Here is a 25,128-nt window from a genome sequence, read left to right as displayed (position 1 = left end):
AAACATATGCCGAAATTCATTTGATACTTGAGAAAATGTTGGATGTCTGTGTTAAGTCTTGAGCACTTTTGTCGTCAGATTTTGCATTTGAAAATGGACATTGGGAATACACGGTATTATCGGGTAATGGATAGAGACGGGAAAACTCGCATTATCTATCAGGGAAAGAGTTAAGAAACAGATAATAAAGATAATTTTGACAAATGATGCAAAATCTAATTGTCAATGTATTATGTAGTGACTTGTTTCGCAACGTAGTAACGCTCCATGCAATAAACATTATGATGCGAAACTCGGATTCAATTTCTATCCGGGGTACATGTACATTGTAAATTATAGTTAATAAGATTTTCCGCCGAGTGACTCGGCATCATCAACAAATTCCTCGGCATCATGCCGAGGCGTGTCGCGGAGTGCTTCGGCGGACAGACGCGGCTACTCCGAGTCGACTCCGCGAACACAAGATGGCATCTGACTCCACGGATTGCGGAATATGTTTGTTTTGCGTGAGCTGTACTGTAAGTCGCTTAAATCTAATAGCTTAATGCCGCTGTAGTTTTATGGGAAGTTCTATATTTGGCATAATCTATATGAAATAAATATTTTAATGTCATATTATTTTAACTTTCTTCAGAATTTATTGAAACCAATTGTGTATCTCTGACGTTTGGCTGTATTATTTGCGACAATTTCCTTACCAAATATACTACCTTGTATACATTTGCTAATATTCGAGTGAAATGTTAAATTAAAACAAAAAATATTAGAATTTTCATAATCGACACCTCTCCTTCTAAAAGCGTGACTGCGTAAAAAAATACCCGCAATAATATCTTGACTTTAGCGTTACTATTTATGATTTGTGTAACAACGCTTAACAAGAGCATCGCATAACGGATGCCACGCTCGGCTGCGAAAGCTTGTAAGATTTTTTTAAAGAGGTCACAGTGACCTTGACCTTTGACCTAGTGACCCTAAAATGGGTGTGGCATGTAGAACTTATCAAGGTGCATTTACATATGAAGTTTCAAAGTTGTAGGTGGAAGCACTTTGATTTTAGAGCCAATGTAAAGGTTTTATCACGACGCCGGACGGCGGACGTCGGACGGCAGACGACGAGCAGGCTATGACAATACCTCGGGTTTTCTCCGAAAACAGCCTGGCTAAAAATTTGCTTGAAGAAAACAAACCTTACAATTGACATAAATGAAGGCGATGACGACGGTTATCATTCGTGTTTACAGTTAAAATGATCTCGTTCACAATAATATACTTGTGATATCTGAGTTGCTTTGTGAACTCTTAAGACGTATGAAATGTCTCTCAATAAGTGAAGTTCGTTTGAATAATTCAACGTGATTCCTATCGTTAATGTCTGATAACCGATTCTTACAGACGACAACCCAGTCTCGTCGTGCTTATCAGTTCTATACATATATTTAAAAAGTCATCATTGTGAGACATATTATATTATACAGCAGACTTAAGTAAGACGCTCGACATCCATTATAATTTCAATACATGTCTGTATATGGAATGCATAGCACAATAACACCATTTGGAAATGATGACATTTATTTATATTTTACACACGAAAACCAGCGAACACTTAACTCGTGTATTTACGAAGAAAACGGAAATAAATAAAAACTATTCTGGCTACAACATAAACATAATCCAGTATATGTAATAAAATCAGACAAGGCGCATCATAAAACGAATTAATCACTACATATTTTGTGCAGGCAGTCAAGTGCATGGTTTGCATATTGCAAAATATAGAAGTTATACTTATTAAACTCATGCTTTGATAATAACAACAGTATTTATAGAAATCAGAATAAGTCATGCACATAAATCCTTACATACAGCTGACATCTTTAAATCTTAATAATCGGAAGCACAGACTGAACGATCTGTATCACTTATAAATAACAGAAGGGGTAATAACGTGACAAACAAGTTGACGTCCATGCCGAGGCAGGTATTTTACATTATTTTATATCCTTTATTACTTGTATTATTTGTTTTTATTCCGCTAACTTTCCAGCAATTTTAGGAAGAAGTTACTGGCTTTTATTTCACAGTAATATTCGCTTTATAACTCGACTTTACTCGGTGCGAAATTTCTTAGCGGGATGACCTAATTAGGGCTCCACTAAGAAAATTATCTGTGAGTAAAGTCGAGATATAAAGCGAATTTAAATACGAAATAAACGCTAATCAGCTTTTTACTGATATGGCTGGAAAGTGAGCGTCATTAAAAAAATAAACAAAAGTAATAAAGGGTATAAAACGGCGAAAAATAACTGTGTCGGTATGGACGTCGACATCTTGACTATCACGTGATTACCCCATCTGAATAATCAAAAGCGAAAATGCGAGGTGTGCCATTAAATCCATTATAGACACCGTAGAAGTTATACCGCAACATTTGCAAAATATTATGATAATTGGGTTTCCGAAATGTCACTGCCGCATTAACTTATGAATTAGTAATCTGCAAACAAATAAATAAAATCGATCATGTGTTAGTGGGGTACTTCTTTATATTATTGCGATATGATATGATTATAGAGCAAGCTGTTATGTTGTTAATCATAATTAATGATGTTTTGATTTGGGAAGTAACCATAGGACGTAATCATTAGTTTTATCTGTTTTATTCCGAACCAAGATGAAAAATACATAATGCTCTATGGTCAAAGGGAAATGCATTGTTACAGATTAACATATTGAATAAAAATGAATGACTGATAAATCCATGCTTAAAATCATTTCAACAAGCAAATATTTTTATCATATTATAAGTGATACAATGTACACATAAAAACCAATCATTATAACATGATAATTGCAAATATACTCCAAAGTCTCTTTGAGGCCCATTTGGAAGTTTATTTGTGAGATGAAATTATAGGGATTAAACAAGACTTAATTGTAAGTCGAAGGTTAGTCCGGATTTTGTCTCTCACAAAAATCACAAAGGGCTCCCCAACCAGCCTTATTCACCCATAACAATTCTTCTATTATGCAAACATCATTCTACGTTGTTACTTTTAACAATCACCAACGGCTGCTGCGTGCGCGTGATTTATGTCAACCACTATAGCGATGTATTAACGAAAACAACTGGCAGTTTGTTTACAATAATTCATATATGCATTCTTATTTAGGCAATAATGGTACTTCTTCGAAGAAGAAATGGATCAATACACAATAAGAGTAAACAAATATAATTTAAGAAATATATATTTGTAAAAAAATATCAATATAATTACTATTTCAATCAGTAAATAAAACAAGCAAATTCGTTGAATTGATATTTCCCCGCCAATTAAAATTTTTGTGACAGACGGAAAGACATACAACGCATAAACAATATCCCTCCGCATTTGGCGGCGAGTAAAAAACATATGCACGATTAAAGAAACATTATATTTTAGAAAGTAAAGTATATAAACCATTTTGTACAGTTTTACAATAAAATCTTATTCTATCCAAGCTCTATAAGGGCATATCTATTGTAATAATAACAGTAGAATCATGGTCCTTAAGTCGCTTTACTGAGACTTTAAGGGACTAAACTACTCTGAAAAGGTTGAGTTTAACACATTAAAATTGATTTATGAAACATTTACATTTTATTTTCCTGCCAGAACCATTTAATAAATCGGACAAGATATCAGTAAAACAAATGTTCTTACCAAATGTCATTAAGATTGAACCATTAATTTGACTTCTATAGTGTTAAGAAGGTTTCGCAATAGCTATATAAGGGAAACTGCCCAGTCTCCTAGCGGCCATGTTTTGCAATGGACCAGAACCATTTTCAAACTCTGCCAAAAAATGTTGAACCAAATTTCATAACGATTGGGCTAAAATGCGATTTCTACAATGTTAACATGGTTTTAATATCTACTATAGCAATATAAGAAAACTTCCCTGCTCTATGTCGGCCATGTTTTTTAATGACCGCAACCGTTTTCAAACAAGGCCAAGATATCCTTCGAATAAATGGTTCTACTACGTTTCATGAAGATTGGACAAATAAGCTAACATTTACCGTGGCAACAAGGTTCTACTAAAGCCCCTTACGCCATATGAAAAAATCTATCCCGCCCCCTGGCGGCCATGTTTTTCAGCAGACCACAACCATTTACAAACTCGGCCAAGATATCTTTAAAACAAATGTTCGTACCAAAGATTGGACTAAAATGTGACTTAAAAAGTGTTTAAATATAGCCATTTAAGGACAACCGCCCCATCCTCTGGCAGCCATGTTTGTTTGGATCGGTACCATTTTTACGAACTAACCTGAGATATCATTAGAACACATGTTTTGATTAGATTAGATAAAAATAAGACGTCTAGAGTGTTAAGAAGTTTTTTTACAATAGCCAAAGTTTTACGAAATAAAAACAATACATGTGGCCTATAAAGTTTTAACAAGAAAAATGTTGACGACGCACGACTGACAAAAAGTGATCACAAAAGCTCACCACGAGCACGTTGTGCTCAGGTAAGCTAAAAACAAACTATGTATAACACTCAACACACATGCACTAAAATAAAGTATTGAATGAATATTTTTTTTCAAAAAAACATGACAGCAATAATAGTTCAGCAGAATAAAAATTAATATTGCAATCAAAGCTACTTAAAGAGAAAATTGCGTTTATGATCAAATATCCATCCTAACGAAATCTATATTATTAAAAGTATAAACTATTTAATTAGATAAACATTTTCATTAAATTTCAGAAATCTCTAAAATATGTTCGACTTAACGTTGAACATTTATAACCACATTTCACAAAAAATGATCAAAAGTGTTCGAATACGCATACGCATAGGTTTAGAGTCACATGATCACAGTAAGTTAAATGGCGATTGGGTAACTTTAACTTAGCAGACACTAGCAAATAACAGTACCGAAAATAGCAAAAATACAATATATACCCCCAGTGTATATGTAACGACCTAAAAATGTCTATGGACATTAACACAAATTTACTTATCTAAAATGGACGATATAAAGCGGGTAAGCTTGTGTATCATTGAATATAATAAACATCCCAGGATTCTGTAAATTATCCGTAACTGAGTCGAATAAGGCATTTTTTCCACCAGATGGTTTAGGTGGCGTTACACGCATTCCTGCTTTACCCATCGCATATTCTCCAGTAAGAACTCCACAGTAGTACATCCGTTTAACACCGTTCGGATCTGGTATAGAGTATGTATCTGATGCTGCATAACTTGCATTGACCGCAAAGTAGACTCCGTCACCGAATACAACCGCTGTAAGTCAGGATATTACATATTATGATATAGAGAGTCGGGGTTTTGCTCGTTATTTCTTTCATGAATTGATGAGAAACATCTTTCTTTCGGATGCTTTTGTTAACATCTTTTTAATATTGAAACAAGTGATGTGTTTGAGAAACACTATGCCCCCTTTTTAGCGATTTTTACCCATATATTTGAACTTTGACCTTGGAGGATGACCTTGACCTTTCAACACTCAAAATGTGAAGGTCCATGAGATACACATGAATGTCAAATATGAAGTTTCTATCTTTAATATTGCAAAAGTTATGACCAAGGTGAACGTTTTCGGACAGAATGACAGACAGACGGGCTAAAAAGAATATACCCCCTCTTCTTTGAAGAAGGGGACATAAAACGGAGCAAGCATACTTACACACAGGAATGCGAGTGAACTGATTTGAACACTCTATATTGCAACCGTAATACAAGAGCACCGCATAACGGATGCCACGCTCGGCTACGGGTGCAGTTTTGAATTAATGAAAACTTGTCAGAATATTTTTTTAGAGGTCACAGTGACCTTGACCTTTGACCTAGTGACCCCAAAATGGGTGTGGCGTGTAGAACTCATCATGGTGCATCTACATACGAAGTTTCAAAGTTGTAGGTGGAAGCACTTTGATTTTAGAGCCAATGTTAAGGTTTTAGCACGACGCGGACGGCGGACGACACGACGAGCTTGCAATGACGATACCGCGGGTTTTCTCCGAAAACGCCGAGCTAAAAATTGCTTATAAAGGAAACGTAAGCATACGTTCCACAATTTTAAGCGCATTTTAAATGAATGCGGGCTCAGAGGAAAAACGGTCGTAACTTGCTGTTAAAATATTGTTAGTACTACAACAACGGGTTCGTTTCTAAATTAGAATGAATACATAACATTTATTTTGCACGTACATACATGTATGTTTGGTACAGTGTGGGTAATTAAAACATACCATTATTTAACGGTCAATAACGTAAGCTGAGATATTTGCTAAATAAACGACCGCTTCATGAGATGTTTGATATTCTTTTGTATGCGAACGGGTGGTTTCTGAAAATTAGATGAAGAATTTTCTTCTCATAATGTTTTGCAGTTTCGATATTGATGTCTTTGAATAGTATGCAATTGTTTGTAGAAATTTCATCTAGAAAAAGGAACAATAACATTGCACATGGTATTGAGGTACGCTAACTTCGACCGCCTTACGGACATAATATTTATTGTATTATGAATTGTGTTTAATAACAGACAATTACATTTCAATTAGTAGTGAAATGAGAAACTTATATTTACAGCGATTTAGACACTTACACAAACAAGAAGCTAAGTCACTAAGTGACCCAGTGCCTAGTTTTTGACCCGGCATGACCCATATTCGAACTTGACCTTGACATCATCTAGATACAACTTCTGACCAAGTTTGGTGAAGATCGGATGAAAACTACCTGAATAAGAGAGCGGACACCATGCGCAATGTTTAAAATGCACTAAGTGACCCCGTGACCTGGTTTTTGACCTGCCATGACCCATGTTCGAACTTGGCCTAGACATGATCTAGATACAACTTCTGACCAAGTTTCGTGAAGCTCTGATGAAAACTACTTAAATTAGAGAGCGGACAACATGCTGAATGGTTAAAACGAACTAAGTGACCCCGTGACCTAGTTTTTTACCCGGCAAGGCCCATGTTCGAACTTGTCCTAGACATCATCTAAATACAACTTTTGGCCAAGTTTGGTGAATATCGGATGAAAACTACTTGAATTAGAGAGCGGACATAGACCCACCGACAGACAGACAAGCTCACTCCTATATACCCCCTAAACTTCGTTTAGTGGGGGTATTAAAGCGACATTCATCTGTTCATGTGGCGCTACTGACGCCTTTAAGCATGCAAACACTTCTTCTAAGATTTCATTAGTTTTGCAATCACATTATTGCGTGAAAAGACTCAACTTCAAGTTAAACTTGCGTGTATCTGATGTAAGAGCTATTTACATTTAAACGTGTTGGTGGCACGCTATCAAAATGATGTTAAGGATCAATAATTCCGAAATTGGCATAGCCTTTTCTTAAAACGATGACCTAAACCTGGGACTGTAAACTGAAAACTTTCAAAAAATTGCTGATCTGTCAATTGCCTGACACCGCCTTTCATTCTAAATACAAATACTAATATGACACTTTTTTCTCTTTCAACGTAAAATTCACACATATAATTGATTTCTTAAAAACAATGTACATCTTATGTCAGTCGCTTGATAAAATGACCTTATATACTAAATGGGGCTTGAGTGTAAACACTATATTATACAGTTTATGGAGATATTTAACAGATATGATTGTATCTTCATTAAACACGTTATATTTGGAGTGTCCTATATGCAGTAGTGAAAGAGGCATTTGTAAACTAAAACCTGAAAATTTATAAAATCCATTTACAGAAAAATATAACCATGCAAAGAATTTGTTTTCAATTTTAAAAATAATTACGTTAATTAGATTATAACTTACTTTAACATAAATGGTAAGATACCTGCACAAAAGCGTTCATCTCAGTATCTCAACCCTTACTGGAGTAAATAAATAGAATTATGCTTTATTAACGGTTAACACCGTCTGAACCCAAAGGAAATCGCAAGCCGTGTCACTAAACAAGCTTTTTAAAGTTAAAAATCCGGGTAAGATATTTTGTCCGAAATAAGTGCTTGATCGCAAATTTTACAATTAAATAATTGGGACCAGACGTCAACGGTTGCTCATCCGAGACTCCAGGGAACTGAACTGCTCTCAGCAACGTTTCAGATGTTTCTGAGACCATTTTAAAACTTGTCCAGAATAGCAACTAGAAGTTTAACAAGGTTTTTCTAACGCCATATAAAGAAAATAAACCCAAGCACCCCCCTGGCGGCCATGTTTTAAAACGGACGGAAACCATTTTGTAACTCAACCTAGATATCAATACAACAAAAGTTCTGACCAAGTATCATGCATAAAGGACTTACTTAAAATATAACTTCTTGAGTGTAAACAAGGTTTTACTATATTTATAGTAGGGAAAATGCCCCTCCCCCTTGCGGCGATATTGTTCGAGGAACATAAACCATTTTCGAAACCGAGCTATCATAACAACAAAAGTTCTTACCAAGTTTCATAAAGATTGTAGCATACATGTGACTTCTAGAGAGTAAACAAGTAGTTATGTTAGGAAACATGCTCCGCCACCTGGCGGCCATGATTTCAAACGGACAGAAACCACTTTTGAACTCGTACAGTATATCATTATAACACATTTTCTGATCAAGTTTCATGAAGATTGGACTAAAACATGATTTTTATTGTGCTAACAAGGTTTTTTTACAACCATTAAAGGAAATATTCCCCTAGCGGCCATATTAATCGACGGACAAAATCCATTTTTGAAATCAGCTGAGCTATCATTACAAAAAATGTACTGACCAAGTTGCATAATGATTGGACCATACATGTGACTTCTAGACATTTAACAGGGTTTTACTCTAGCCGTTACAGAAAAATGCCGCGCCTTTGGCAGCCTTTTTTTAAACAGACTGGAACCATTTTCGAATTCATCCAATATATCATAAGACCAAATGTTCTGACCAGGTTTCATGAAGGTTAGACTACAAATGTAACCTTTAGACTGTTAACAAGGTTTTACTAAAGCCATATGAGGACAATGATATCAGTAAAACTGATGGATGCTCATCACTGATGCTTTGTCGATATATGGTTTAATTGTGTGGGAAAAGTGTGACCTTGAGAAAATCTATTGTTAGCATCAGTGACCTTGACCCCAGTGACCTCAAACCTCATCAAAAAGGTACATGCAAGGTACCTACATCCCAAATATATAAGAGATCGATAAAATATTGAAGGCGCTATGAGAAACAGTAACCAAAGTGTGACCTTGAGAAAATCCTTTTACAGCCTTGGTGACCTTGACTTTGACCCCAGTGACCTCAAATCCCATCAAAAGGTAGAGGTCCATGCAAAGTACCTACTTGCCAAATATGTTAGAGATCGGTAAAATATTGAAGGCGGTATGAGAAACTGTATCAAAATTGTGACGGAAAATCTATTTTAAGCCTCGGTGACCTTGACCCCAGTCACCTTAAACCTCATCAAAAAGTAGAGGTCCATGCAAGGTACCTACATGCCAAGTATATAAGAGAACGGTAAAATATGGAAGGCGCTATGAGAAACTGTAACAAAATTGTGACAGAAAAATCTATTATTAGCCTCGGTGACCTTGACCTTGACCCAAGTGACCTCAAACCTCATCCAAAGGTAGAGGTCCATGGAAGGTACCTACATGCCAAATATGTAAGAGATCGGAAAAATATTGAAGGTTCTATGAGAAACTGTAACAAAATTGTGACGGAAAAATCTATTATTAGCCTCATTGGCCTTGACCTTGACCCCAGTGACCTCAAACATCATAAAAGGTACAGGTCCATGCAAGGTAACTATATGCCAAATATGTAAGAGGTCGGTAAAATATTGAAGGCGCTATGAGAAACGGTAACAAAAGTTAGACGGAAGAAAGTAAGAAACCCCAAACTTGCAACTATATAATAAGCTCCCCATATATAAATATATATATGGGGAGCATAAAAAGTGCTCCGCCTCCGGGCGGTCATATTTGTCAATATACCGCATCCATTTTCGAACACATCCAAGATATCATTAGAACAAATGTGCTTACCACATTGCATGATGATTTGACAATAAATATGACTTCAAGAGTCTTAAATTTTTTTTACTACAGTCATATAAGGAAAAATGACCCTCTCCCTGGCGGCCCTGTTTTTGAACCAACCTGAACCGTTTTCAAACTCGTCCATTGGGAAAAATTATCTGACCAAGTTTAATGAAGATCGGAAAAAATGTGGCCTCTAGTGCGTTCACACGGTTAATTTTGACGACGCACGCCAGACGACGGACAAAAGGCGATCACAAAAGCTTACCATGAGCACCATGTGCACAGGTAAGTTTAAAAAACAATAGACGGAAATTAGTGGCGATTTCTTTGTTATTGCATATTACTTAATTTTGTAGGCCGAATTCCACTGTCCAAGTGACGTTTACAAATCCCATTAGTTACTAAATATAAAAATCATTGCACATAGAACATTTAGATATGTTATATTTGTTTAAACTTGTGCAAGGAATGTATATATTTACATTAAAATGTTACTGTATTAGTCTTTGACATTTTCTATAAATATTTGTGTTAGATAGGCCAAATTTTAACAATATTGCTCGCATATGTAGCATTGACCCGTAACGTATTATTGTGTGAACCTCCACATGGGCTTTGTGTAATTAGGCTGCATTTTTAGCATAAAAGCTTCACTGCAATTCTTAATCGAATGGGGTGAGAAAAAGTTGTCAAAAATGGCAAGCGCATTGTAAGCTGATTATTTAGAGAAATTCGAGTTATTTTTTGTCGGATTACACATGTGAGATTTTAATGAGCGGTGTATAATGGAAAATCGATTTGCGAAATACTTTATAGCGAAATAATGAATACGCATGCTACTTGTATGTAACATTACCGAACAATTAGGTATGAAAATTGTACAAATTCTTTTATAATTATGGCAAAGTTTTGTCTTTAAAAACGTGTAGAACAACCTCCATACCAAACCATATTAAGGCATGTTTACATCAACATAAGGAATGCAAATTAAATTTTACTTTGTAGCAAGGTTTTTGTGTGTGAATACCTTTAACACATGTGAATTTGTATTCAATATCTTAAGTAAGTAAAGGCATATTGAGTTGTTGCACAAAAAAAAAACGTTTATATAAAATTTCTAATAAAAATTAGGCTTGAACTACAGAATGGCTGGTCAGAGCAATGAAACGTGAAGAATGACCTAACACAATGCTTCCAATCATTGTTTTAATTTAGAATTTAATATAATATATAATTTCATAGAAACAGTTAAATGGTGATGTGATTGAATTAATGTGATTCATACACACTTACTAGTGCATTATTCTGAATGGTAAAGAATTATATAGGCTCAAACTAGTCAATGAATATACAAATCAAACAGTGATGTAAACTTCATTCGCAAATTAAAATACAAGTTCCTTTATTTAACGTATAATTAAAAGGTCGTATTTATGTTGACAATAAAACATGTTAAAATCTGCGATGACTCCAAAATTAATATAATTAAATTACGCATTGAATGAAAAGTAACCTGATCATGGAAATATAATAAACACGCCTTTGGTATATTTGGTTTTTAGAAACATCAGACAAGTATTCCATATAAGGTATAATTGTATAATTATAATCGCTTTCTAACATTGCATACAATTGGTTGATGCTATAATATGTACAAATATTCTCCAACAAAATGTTGAATGACAAAGTATGACATCAATGATGTCATGTGTGATCCCATTCATTTCATTTTACTTACTCAGACTGCGGTGTTTAAATTAATGTTCAGTTCAAAATAGTCGCAACTGCGTTTCAGACCGTTTTGCACAGATCATGTATCATTTTGGGAAACGCCCATTTAGAGAACGATGGCTTTTGGGCGTTTATGAAGGATGTAGCTTTACGTTTTTATTGGTTATATGTATTGGTGTTATAAATACCTAAAAAAGTCTTTAACTATGCAATGAAGTCATTTTTGTAAAAACTGTATGTGACGACCGTTTTACGCTAAGCCCGCAATTTACCAATGTCCGTTTATATGACTTATTAATGTCCCTATATATTGTAACAATAAGGAGATTAAACAGTATTTTAAAAAGAGTAACTGACCACAGATTATAAACGTCAATATTACGCTCCATTATGCTCATATTAAGCAATTTGATGACTGCATGAGGGACTTTGACCTATGCCATGGTGAGGACAAAACTGTCGCGAGTGACATGCCGCATAGAATTGTGAGGATTTTAAGAAGTGCAATGGGTGATTTCGGATCAAATGCAGTCGCCCAAATAATTTGTTTTATCAAAATCAAAATAAATCTTATCTTTAGGAAATCGTTTTTCTATTTTATGAAAACGTAACCTCGAGTTGTGTCTCTCTATATACATTCTTAAACCAGTTTTCTATCAAACTATCCATATCCAAAGTAACATCAAGATTGGTCATTGCACACTAATGTTATAAGTGTGACCATGTTATTAGACCAGCAACTAAAGCCCACCATACCTTATTAAACTTTTTTGAAACTCTGGCTAACAAAATATATGAGGTTTCATGTTCTCGTATAATAATTTAAACGAAATTTTGCTATGCACGTCTTTTAAAACTATAAACACTGTGATACAGTGCCAGTGTTGACCTTTTGGGTAGTCTTTAAAGATGGTAACTTTGCAATGTTACTTTGCAAATACCAGTTTTTTCGAATCTCTTTAAATATATGTGCTACTGCGAATGTTAGGTAAATCCGCTGAAAATTAAGGAGAGATGCACGTCCGAATGATTGAGCATAGACGAAATAAAAATTTGGAGATGAAAAACGCTCAATATGGCCACTATGGGCTCAGCTAAGTTTTAAACGCATATAAATTACTGAATAAAATTAAAAAAACAAGATATGTTTTTGTCAGAAACACTATGTCCACTTCTGCGCCGCTTTGAAGTTATATATTTGACCTTTGACCTTGAAGGATGACCTTGACCTTTCACCACTCAAAATGTGAAGCTCCATGAGATACACATGCATGCCAAATATCAAGTTGCTATCTTCAATATTGCAAAAGTTATGGCAAATGTTTAAGTTTGACCCAACCACACAAACAAAGCAGCAAACCAACAGACAGGGCAAAAACAATATGTCCCCCACTATAGTGGTGGGGGACATAAAAATCCATAAGAATCAACTTACTTCAAAGCTCAAGTGTAATTTGTATATTGGATCATATTTAAACAAATATTTTAAAAAATAAAGGTCATTGTTACAAATAAAAATTTAAATTTTAGGGATGAAAAAGCACATACTGTAGGATGGGTCTAACTGGACATGATATCAATTATGCAGAACACCAAACTTAAACTTCCTTTATGTTTTGTGAAAGTTTCCAAAAAAAGTGAAATGATTTTACAACAACAAATTCTGAGATCACTGCTACTAAAATGGAAAATGTCAAATATTTTTCATTATTATAAATCAACTCATGCAAAAATATATACTACTAAGTTGTGCACCATTCCATACCATTCTTTCCACAGTAGCTGCGATTGAAGCCATGCGCATTGACGCTATCCACCGTGTCGGCAGAGGTACCAAACCAGAGAAAACGTTCGTTTGTTGTTCCCTGGGGATTCTGTTCTTCAAGTTGCTTCTTCTTTGCAGCGTACTGTTGCCATAAAGACTTGTTCTGTACCACTTCGATCTGTGCAGAAATTTAAAATTAAGGTATTATTTTGATTTTTTTCTAAATATACCGGTATTTAAAATATGAACACAAGTCAAATACGGTAAATAATGGCCGTCATCTTCCCATATAAACACAAGTTCGTTTTACTGAATACAATAGGGCCAGAAAAAAAAACATAAGTGCTTGCTCAAAAGTTTTTTCAGACGAATTGAGGGCTTTGCGCTATTTATGGTTGTATGGAAGTTTAAAATAAGCCTTTTAGTATATTAGATTAACCTTGTGGTTTAGGGAAAAGGTAATTTACAATAAAATGATCTTTCAGCTTCATCTAAGAATTGATCACAGAAACGACCACTGGTCCTTCAATTTTGAAGAAGATGATGGAGAAGACAAGAGGAGGGATTCAATAAGGGCTATATCAATATTATTTTGATGGGAGTGACAAGTATAACACTACATATAACATGTGTAACGTAACGAAATATTGAGCGGAAAACAATTAAATCATAAGCGACCCCTGTGATTCCGACTTTCAATATATTGAATCAAAATTTAATATGGCTTTGGTCTTGATAAAAACCTATACACATGTGAGATATGAACGTTCGGTAATGAATTGATTGCAAAATAATTAATGGAAACCAAGTGTTATGTCGGACGGATGGAGAGGGTTAAAACCAATACCTATACCAAGTGTATATAGAAGATAAAAACAGCCTGCTGTTGCGATAACTGACACACATTCCCTATACAGTAACATTAATAACATTAATAACATTTACTCAGTCTACATACACACGTATACCCAAGGAGGTTTACCATTTAAGTTTTGAAAAATTCAAGCGGAATAATTTGTAGTTCACGCTAGTCATAAATTGTGTTTCGTAAAAAGTGAACGATACATTTCGTGTGCTTAATGAACACAAAATGTTGATTTAAAATAAAAAAACCTTTTGAATAGTAAAATTTAAGCCGGCCGACGCTGTGAAGGTAGTGGCTATGGTTGTGTATTTAGGGTCCGTACTAAGCAGGCAGTGCACTAAAAGATTCCCTTTCATATCCTTCCAATCTTGTGGCATTTTGTCTAATTCGTATGTGACTGAAAACATATTACGTATGTAAAACATGAACAAACATTTCGACTGAAGTCTTGAAAAATAGTAACACAATAAATCATATAGAAGATCATATGTTTATCTGACAAAGATAAAAAACTACGTGTTTGTGTATTTAAAGTTTACCTTTAATCAAATCTTTTCGAACAATCTTCGTTTTCTTGTAGTCATCCGTTTCGTCCTTTTCATATTCTTGCAACTCATTAAAATCGACGACTACTTCAATACTGTCTTCCCTGAAATGTATATGATGAACTTAATTGCCATGTTGTATACAAACTTTTATTTAAAAAACAACAACCTGTGTTTGATGGACACGGATGCCCCTACATTTCATCGGTTGTAACGATCAATCTCCACGCAGAGTTGTCGTTCATTGCTCTCACATACAATGCTAGTTCCCGTCAAATCTATGCGCGGAGGTTGTGTACGATACTCAATTTATTTGGACAAATCCGAGCCAAATTACCAAGGTGCACACGTCTATATCTTCGTAAGTATCGTTTTAATTTTTTGATAACTATTATAGATTTTAGCGAGTAATTAACGACATAATTCTAAAACTCAATTTTGAGTGTTAAAAGATAGCCATAACTTAACAGATAACGAAAAATTACTGAACACTTATAACCATTGCAAATGTTAAAATGCTCATTTAAACAAACTTGTTAAGTATCTGTTAGCTCAAATACTTTTCAAAAGTTGGAAAAATACCAAGATGCATTTGTTTAAAAATTTTGATATAGCAATTAGCCTGCAGTTATAAAAACGTCCTTTCGCGATATAATTCGAATATTTGGTCAAGTTTTATTTGATTTGGAAACATATGACGTCCAGATATTCGTACAATTTTACTTCATTTTTTAGATCGTTACCTAGATTTTTATCAGCTAACAATATAATTCGAAACAAGAGATGTGTTTGTCAGAAACACAATGCCACCTATTGCGCCGCTTTGAAGCCATATATTTGACAGTTGAACTTGAAGGATGACCTTGACCTTTCACCACTCAAAATGTGCAGCCCCATGAGAAACACATGAATGCCAAATATAAGGTGCTAACTTCAATATTGCAAAAGATATGGGCAATGTTAAAGTTTTCGGACGGACAGACAGACTGACAGACAGTTCAAATGCCTACCGGGGGCATACACATGCTCTGACTATACATATATAACTATAACGGAAAATAACGAATTCATCTATAATGCTGACAAGCTTTGTAAAGTCTTAAAGTGAGCCATAATGGACACCTAGACCAGCATACTCGAGGCTATTTTTTAAATAAAATGTTGGGCCGTTACCAAACTAAATCGATTTAATATTTTGACCAAATATTATTGATGATCCGGACTAGCACATGACTTGATGCGTGTTCATGTTATTTTCCTATTTCCATTTAAAGAAAACTGATTCTGGAGGGCATGTTTTTCAAACGCCGTCGGAATCCCTTTTACAATCATTGAGATATCACTAAGAATACATGTTTTGACAAAGAGTCATGTTCTTTTGACAGATCATATAACATTAAGGGTGTTTCTCAAGTAGGACCCTAATGTGTTGTTAGTTTGAAACTAAAAGGAATTTTATGTCAATTTTAACTAGTCATATTCAGATCCACCTTTTAAAACAAAACACATGTGTAGTGTTTACTTTAAATTTACTTTGAAAGCGGGCACATTTCGATGATTAAAACACATTATTTTATAAATATATGGAAATATTCTTGCAAAATGTTTATAAATACTAGCAGTTTGTAAGTTTGAGAGTCAGCCATGATCTTGTTATTTACTTATCTCGAACTTCATCTTCAGACCTAATATTTTACCACACATGCAACAGTTTCGAACCACAGGTGGTTAGCGTGTGGCTATGATATTATTAGTGAAAACATCATTTTCAATGATAAATAATCATATTAAAACGAACAATCAACTTTTATGGAAAAAAGTCACTATCAAATATATATATAACAAGGTATCCAACTCAAAATCACCCGAAAACGGGGTGCATCGCTTTGAACAGCCATAACTTCATCAATTGTGCAGCGATTTTCGCGATCTTGGTCTTATTCAACGTAGAAATGAATTTCCTTTCTAGAAATGTATATATCTTGTTATATTCTTACAAATATAAAAAAACGAAAAATTGGAATGAAATAAATTGATAAAAAGAAAGCGACGTATCATAGAGATAAGTCTTTGATAATTATTCTATTAAAATACACAATATCTTAAATTTGTCTTAGTACGATGTTTAATAAGACGGGATTCCGGTCTCTAGTGATTCGAAGACAAGCAAGATATTGTTTAGACACATGCTCTCAATAAGTGTTAAGAACGTGCGCCGGTGAATTATTGGCCTCTAAAGATTTAACAGGCTAAATGTTGACAAATACGAAGATAATTGCAATTGCTCAATCTTACCATGAACATGTTGCTCTCAGTTTATCTAAAGGCTAAACATGCCTCACATTTTTGAAAATGATGATCCAATCACTAATTCTAGTAAAATACATGTTCTTTGAATGGTAGCAAAACAACCACTGAGTGGTAGTTTTCATTAATTTGGAAGTATGAAAAAGCAATTGTTCCCAGCAATCATCTACACATCAAGGAACAACATAATATAATATATTAATAATTTTAAGTTAATGTGATGCAGTTGAAGAGGTAAAAGTGTCTCTCTTATACGCCCCACTGAAAGAAATTCTACACAAGATAGAAAACATGTTTTATGTAGTTTGCTTAGCTGTCTGAATTTATTTAAAATATGCAATATAACACATGGGCAGGGTTTGACAATGTGTGCTGTATTTGGACATTCGATGTCAAACGAAGACTTTGAACGTGAAGATACCCATGCTCTTGTATATGACATGTCCACCCAAAACACAATCAACAGTCGGATACTATGCACTAAACTTTATAACAATAAAAATGAAGAAAACCCAACGCCAACAAATTTCCATATGTGTATAATGATTTTTATAACATCTCTAAGTTAAAAAACAAAAAGTTAAATTTAACGTTCTGGGTTTTAAACAAAGAATGATAAATATGGATATGCAGAACTTTATATACTAATGAAAAGTTTTTACAGATGTGCATGTTGTACGGTAAAGAGTGTAGGAGAAGAGACACCCATGGTGATTTCAGTATATTTCTCTATAACATCGTTGTGAAAGTTTACAAATAAACTAAAAGCGTAAACTTATTGACATGATGCTGTGGAAGGTGGCAAATAACCATCAAATATACAGCAAAACGTTAAGCACAGCATTCACATATCTTAAAATATACTTGAATTATTAAAGCATGAGTTGCCGCCTCGGATCGGTCTATGCAAAACATTGAGGGTTTAAATAAATCGAAAGGCAGGACAAAAAATAGATGCTCAAAAGGGTGAACTTTAACCATGACCTTTACCTGGAACCGACTTACTCATGCAAAAACACATCGTCTCAATAATCAGTAACATTCTGACTAAGTTTCATGGCAATCTTTAAAAGGTTGTATGAGATATACAGCGGAAATTTAAATGGAGGCCCAAACCTTGAATCCTGAATAACTACATTAACATCGCTCCGGCATGACTGTATCCAGTGTGTCTTTTTCGTCAGGATTTTGTAGGAGGAGTCAGTCCATTCGGTATGGTAAAAATCGCGTAAACGTCGGAAAATGTTAATTGCTTGCTGTGGTAAAACACAGTTTTACATATTGATTGTTTTAAAACTTTAAAATGCTTCGAATTGTAAATTAATTAAAATCTAATAGTTCACAAATTGAATTATCTGATACCTGTAGAGCAGGGTATCACGTCGTTTTATAATATTCAGAAGTTCATTTACTTAATTTATGTAACATGCATATACAATACATGTTCACAAAATAAGTGGCACAATGCAGTGCACCCATAACATTTAATATGTTGCTTTTTGCACACCCCTGTGACTATCAGTCTTAGCAGTATACAAATCTTGTGTATAATAAACGTGGATGCATGCATTTAAAGTGCTGTTTAACTGGTTTTCAATTACCAGCATATATTCTAAATGTTTCAGTCATATGATTATTAAGATAATTAAGAAAATACATCATTTTAGTACTGAATGAACGGAATGATCTCTATTTTCGAATCATAAGTACTGCCATAGCAGTCGGAGCATTAGACGAAATAAGATGTACAACGGTCCTTGAGGTATAAGGCCTTCAGGCCGTTATATAGGCAGCTGGTCGCATGTAAATGTCACCCCTAGATCTGCCGTATGAGTTGTCTAAATGTTAACTTTGAACAATTTTTCGATAGATCGTTGTTTAAAAGCATTGATAAATTGCAATAAGAAACAAGAGCTGTCAGAGGACAGCGCGCTCGACTATTCGAGTGCTTGACAGTATAACGTAAGCCATCATGGGGAAATTGTTCATATTCAATAATTTATTAGACGATCTTTCAAAAATAAAAAAAGGAAAAAAACAATTATTTTTTTTTTGGGGGGGGGGGTTGAGAGGGGGTATAATGTGGGGTGTGGTCATTTATTAGACGATCTTTCAAAAATAAAAAAAATGAAAAAAAAATGGAGGGGGTAGGGGATCGAGAGGGGGGTATAATGTGGGGTGTGGTAATTTATTAGATGATGTTTAAAAAAAATAGGGGGGGGTAGGGGGGTTGGGGTTGAGAGGGGGGTATAATGTGGAGTGTGGTAATTTATTAGATGATGTTTAAAAAAATATAAAAAAAAAATTTGGGGGGGGGGAGGTTGGAATAAAGAATAAAGAATAAAAAATAAAGAAGTTATGGCAATTTAAGCAAAATGTTCAATTATCTAAGTGTAAAAGGGGCCATAATTATTTCAAAATGCTTGATACAGTAGTCTGCTCTTGTTTATAGGTTGGGGTCATGTTGGTAAACAAGTATGCAACATATAAAAGCAATATCTCAAAGGATATAGGAAATATTTGGGGTAGTACGCAAACTTTAACATAGATTTATCAATAATATGCATATTCTAAGTATAAAAGGGGAAATAATTATGACAAAATGCTTGATAGAGTTGTCTGCTCTTGTTTATAGGTTGGGGTGATGTTGGTAAACATGTATGCAAAAAATAAAAGCAATATGTCAAGGGACAATGAAAATAAATGGATTAGTACGAAAACTTTAACATTTGCTGCATATTCTAATTTGAAAAGGGGCCATCATTATGACAAAATGCTTGATAGAGTTGTCTGCTCTTGTTTATAGGTTGGGGTCATGTTGGTAAACAAGTATGCAAAATATGAAAGCAATATGTCAAGGGATAAAGAATAAATTTGGGGTAGTACGAAAACTTTAACATTTGCGCGCTAACGCAGACGCCGGGGTGAGTAGGATAGCTCCACTATATATATTTTATATATAATAGTCGAGCTAAAAAGTGAAGACGGTTATTAATTGGTATTTCACGTGGTACACCAGAATGTGTGTGATTTATTATTGGTGGGGTGGGGACGTTGGTATTTCGCTGAATAACGCCGAATATGTAACAAAAACAACAATGGTGATCATATAACAATTATAAGTCTATATAAATCACACTATCCCTGGGGTGTGGCCATGTTCGACACTGTGGGTATGATTTGAAATAAAATGAACAGAGGACCGCAATACGATGTAAGATTTTAATTAGCAAACCTCTGTTCAGAGTGGTTTCTCAGGAAACTAATTTTTAAGTTCATGTGCTAATGTAAGTCAACATAATCTTGTTACCTCCCAGGCCGTGACCCGTGTGCAGCCCTGTGACAAAATGTAACACAATTTTCTAGATGCCTACGATGTAATATATCCCATATGTAAAGTAATAATGACCAAAATTATTAAGTGTATATTTTTTATTAATAAACAATAAGTCACAGAAGGCCAAAGCTGAAAATGACACTTACCGTTGTAATATCTAAAGTTGGATTTAAAGAAATTGCACGCGTAACTTCCTACTATATGTAACACGAGCTGTCAGAAGAGAGCGCGCTCGACTTTTCGAGTGCTTGACAGTACAAGAGGGCCATGATGGCCCTGAATCGCTCACCTGACTAACCAAATACAATCCCAACCAAGATGTCATCAAGACAAACATTCTGACCAAATTTCATGAAGATTGGATGAAAACTGTGACCTCTATTGTCTTTACAAGGTTATTCTATTATTTGACCTAGTGACCTAGTTTTTGACCCAAGATGACCCAAATAAATTCCCAAGCCAGATTTCATCAAGATAAACATTCTGACCAAATTTCATAAAGATTGGATGAATACTGCGACCTCATTTGTCTACACAAGTTGTTTTTTTATTTGACCGATTTTTTGACCTAGTGACCGTATTTTTGACCCCAGATGACCCAAATACAAATCCCAACCCAAAATTTATCAAGATAAATATTCTGACCAAATTTCATTAACTTGGATAAAAACTGTGACCTCTACTGTCTACACAAACAAATTGTTGATGACTTTTCAATTATTTGACCTAGTGACCTAGTTTTTGACCCCAGAGGACGCAAATACAATCCAAACCCAGATTTTATCAAGATAAACATTCTGATTTAATTTCATAAAGATTGGATGAAAACTGCGACCTCTATTGTCTACACAAGGTTTTTCTATTATTTGACCTATTATGTGACCTAGTTTTTGATCTAGTGACCTAGTTTTTGACCCCAGATAACCCAAATACAATCCCAACCCAGATTTCATCAATAAAAACATTCTGACTAAATTTCATAAAGATTGGATGAAAACTGTGACCTCTACTGTCTACACAAACAAATTGTTGACGGACGCACGCACGCACACACGCACACACGCACGCACGCACATACGGACGCCGGACATCACACGGTCACATAAGCTCACCATGTCACTTCGTGACAGGTGAACTTATAATGGGGAAATTGTTCATATTCAATAAGGTCACGGTAATATAATCATATTCTAACTGGAAGAGGACCATAATTAAACATATTGATCCCTTATGTTTTAAAGAAGAGGTACATTATAGACGATTCTGAGTTCAGGTATATTTTCAACAATCTATTGAACATTTGTAAAGACATAAAACAAACTAATAAGATTATATTTCAATTTTGATAGCTTGGGTGGGATGGTTGGGCGGTCTTTCAAATAAAATAATAAAAATATTTTTTGTCTTTTACCATGTTTAAAGAAAATATTTGTGTGAGTGGGGCTGGTGAGGGGGGAATAATGTGGGTGTGTGGTCATTTATTAGATGATATTTCAAAAATATGAAGAAAAAAAAGAAGAAAACAAATTTCGGGGAGGGTGGATTCTGGGGTGGGCCCTGGGGGATGGTTTGGGTGGAGTCCATTGTGGTATGTCAGGTAAGTGTTGAAAGTGTCCTAAGAGCTGTGTTCGTGAAACAAAATGCCCCCTACTGCGCCGCATTGAAGCCATATATTTGACTTTTGACCTTGAAGGATGACCTTGACCTTTCACTACTCAAAATATGCAGCTCCATGAGATACGCATGCATGCTAAATATCGAGTAGCTATCTTCGATTTTGCAAAATATGACCTTTAACCTTGAAGGATGACCTTGAACACTCACCACTCAAAATGTGCAGCTCCATTAAATACGCATGCATGCCAAATATCGAGTGGCTATCTTCAATTCTGCAAAAGTTATAACCAATGTTAAAGTTTTCGGACGGACGGACACACGCTATATATTTGAACTTTGACCTTGAAGGACGACCTTGACCTTCGACCACTCAAAATGTGCAGCTCCATGAGATACACATCCATGCCAAAAATCAAGTTGCTATCTTCAATATTGCTTAAGTTATGGCCAATGTTGAAGTTTTCGGACGGACGCACAGACTGACGGGCAGTTCAACTGCTACCGGGGGCGTAACAAAAAAGGGGAAACACAATTATTTTTGTTTTGGGACGGGGGGGCGTTATTCTGTCATAGTATGAATCAAATTTGATCCTAAATAAAGAAGTTATGGCAATTAAAGCAAAATTTATTTATTTTAACTTGAGATTCAAGGTCATTCAAAGGTCAAGGTAAAATTTAACTTGCCAGGTACAGTACCCTCATGATAGTAAGAAAGAATTTGAAGTTTGAAAGCAATAGCCTTGATACTTTAGAAGTTAGATGCATCTAAACACAAAATTTAACAAAATAGTCAAAGTGTCTAAGGTAAAAAGGGCCATAATTCCGTCAAAATGCCAACCAGAGTTATGCAACTTGTCCTGTACAGTCCCCTAATGATAGTTAGCGAGTGTTCCAAGTCTGAAAGCAATAGCTATGATATTTTAGGAGTCAAATGGACCAAAAAACAAAACTTTATCAAATTTTTAATTTTCTAAGTATAAAAGGGGCCATAATTCTGTCAAAATGCCAGTCAGAGTTGCATAACTTTTCCTGCACAGTCCCCTTATGATAGTTAGTAAGTGTTGCAAGCATGAAAGCAATAGCTTTGAAACTTTATGAATACAGTGAACCTAAACACAAAACTTAACCAAATTTTCAATTTTTTTAGTATGGAAAGGGGCATAACTCTAAAAATAATGCTGACAGAGTTATGCACCTTTACCTACACAATTGTCTTGTTGCCATAAAGAAGTTATCCAAGTTTGAGTTAATTATCTTTGATAGTGTTAAAGTTATTTGATATAATAACAAGAGCTGTCAGAGGACAGCGCGCTCGATTATTCAAGTGCTTGACAGTATAACGTAAGCCATCATGGTGAAATTGTTCATATTCAATAATTTATTAGACGATCTTTCAAAAATAAAAAAAGGAAAAACATTTTTTTTGGCGGGGTAGGGGGGGGTGAGAGGAGGGTATAAGATGTGGGGTGTTGTAATTTATTAGATGATGCTTAAAAAAAATTGGGGGGTGGGGGGTAGGGGGGTGAGGGAGGGGTATAATGTGGGGTGTGGTTATTTATTAGATGTTTAAAAAAAATTGGAGGGGTGGGGGATAGGGGGGTAGGGGGTGTTTGGGGTGAGACGGGGTATAATGTGGGGTGTTGTTATTTATAAGATGATGTTTAAAAAAAAATTCGGGGGGTGGGGGGTAGGGGGGGGTGGGGTGAGAGGGGGGTAAAATGTGGGGTGGGGTAATTTATTAGATGATGTTTAAAAAAATAATCATGGGGGGTGAGGTTGGGGGGAGGGATTCTGGTAGGGGCGAGGGGTATTGTTTGGGTAAAATCCATTGTGGTATTCAGGTAAGTGTTGTTTTGTCAAAGTAATAATAAAATGTGATCATAAATAAAGAAGTTATGGAAATTTAAGCAAAACATTCAATTAAATTAGTGTAAAAGGGGCCATAATTATGTAAAAATGCTTGAAATAGTGGTCTGCTCTTGTTTATAGGTTGGGGTCATGTTGGTCAACAAGTATGCAACATATAAAAGCAATATGTCAAAGGATATAGGAAATATTTGGGGTATAACCCAAACTTTAACATAGATTTATCAATAATATGCATATTCTAAGTATAAAAGGGGAAATAATTATGACAAAATGAGTTTTCTGCTCTTGTGTATAGGTTGGGGTGATGTTGGTAAACAAGTATGCAAAAAATAAAAGCAATATGTCAAGGGACAATGAAAATAAATGGGGTAGTACGAAAACTTTAACATTTGCTGCATATTCTAATTTGAAAAGGGCCCATAATAATGACAAAATGCTTGATAGAGTTGTCTGCTCTTGTTAATAGGTTGGAGTCATGTCGGTAAACAAGTATGCAAAATATGAAAGCAATATGTCAAGGGACAAAGAAAATATTTGGGGTAGTACAAAAACTTTAACATTTGCGCGCTAACGCTAACGCAGACGCCGGGGTGAGTAGGATAGCTCCACTATATATATATTTCATATATAATAGTCGAGCTAAAAAACTTTCACCAACGCCGACGGCGACGCCGGGGCGAGTAGTATTGCTCTCATTTTTCTTCAAAAAGTGGAGCTAAAAATGCCAGTATGTTCAAAAGTGTAGTAGAGCGCCTGTGGATAAATATTAATCTACGGAAAGTCAGACGGACATAGAGATGCCTATGTTGATTCCAGTAAGCACCCCCCCCCACGCACACATACACACAGCTTTACTTTACAACGATGTCTATAATGACAAAAAAATTCTTACCAATAACTGAATGTGTTGTCTTGATTTTTGAACGCTTTTTCAATTTGGAAGTTAAGATTGACTTCATAATTTTTTAGTTCTTCATCGCCTTCATGAGTGACTACTATGTAATACCACTGGACAACATCTTTTAAGATCATCGCTTTTTCAATTTGTA

General features: G+C 35.0%; 1 protein-coding gene across 1 annotated transcript; it reads right to left on the bottom strand.

The window, feature by feature from the left end:
- Positions 1-1,557: 1,557 nt before the first annotated feature.
- On the bottom strand, positions 1,558-25,109 carry LOC127836156 (protein mono-ADP-ribosyltransferase PARP15-like). The gene is made up of 5 exons (XM_052362585.1): positions 24,972-25,109; positions 14,944-15,053; positions 14,653-14,801; positions 13,540-13,717; positions 1,558-5,304 (listed from the first exon to the last, which is right to left on the bottom strand). The coding sequence occupies exons 3-5, from the start codon at positions 14,779-14,781 to the stop codon at positions 5,018-5,020; spliced, it is 594 nt and encodes a 197-aa protein (XP_052218545.1). The 5' UTR covers positions 14,782-14,801; positions 14,944-15,053; positions 24,972-25,109; the 3' UTR covers positions 1,558-5,017.
- Positions 25,110-25,128: the final 19 nt, after the last annotated feature.

This window comes from Dreissena polymorpha, chromosome 6, assembly GCF_020536995.1.
Source record: "Dreissena polymorpha isolate Duluth1 chromosome 6, UMN_Dpol_1.0, whole genome shotgun sequence".
Lineage (NCBI taxonomy): Eukaryota > Metazoa > Mollusca > Bivalvia > Myida > Dreissenidae > Dreissena > Dreissena polymorpha.
Note: the sequence above shows the minus strand (reverse complement) of the source record. Positions and strands in the feature narration are given on the sequence as shown.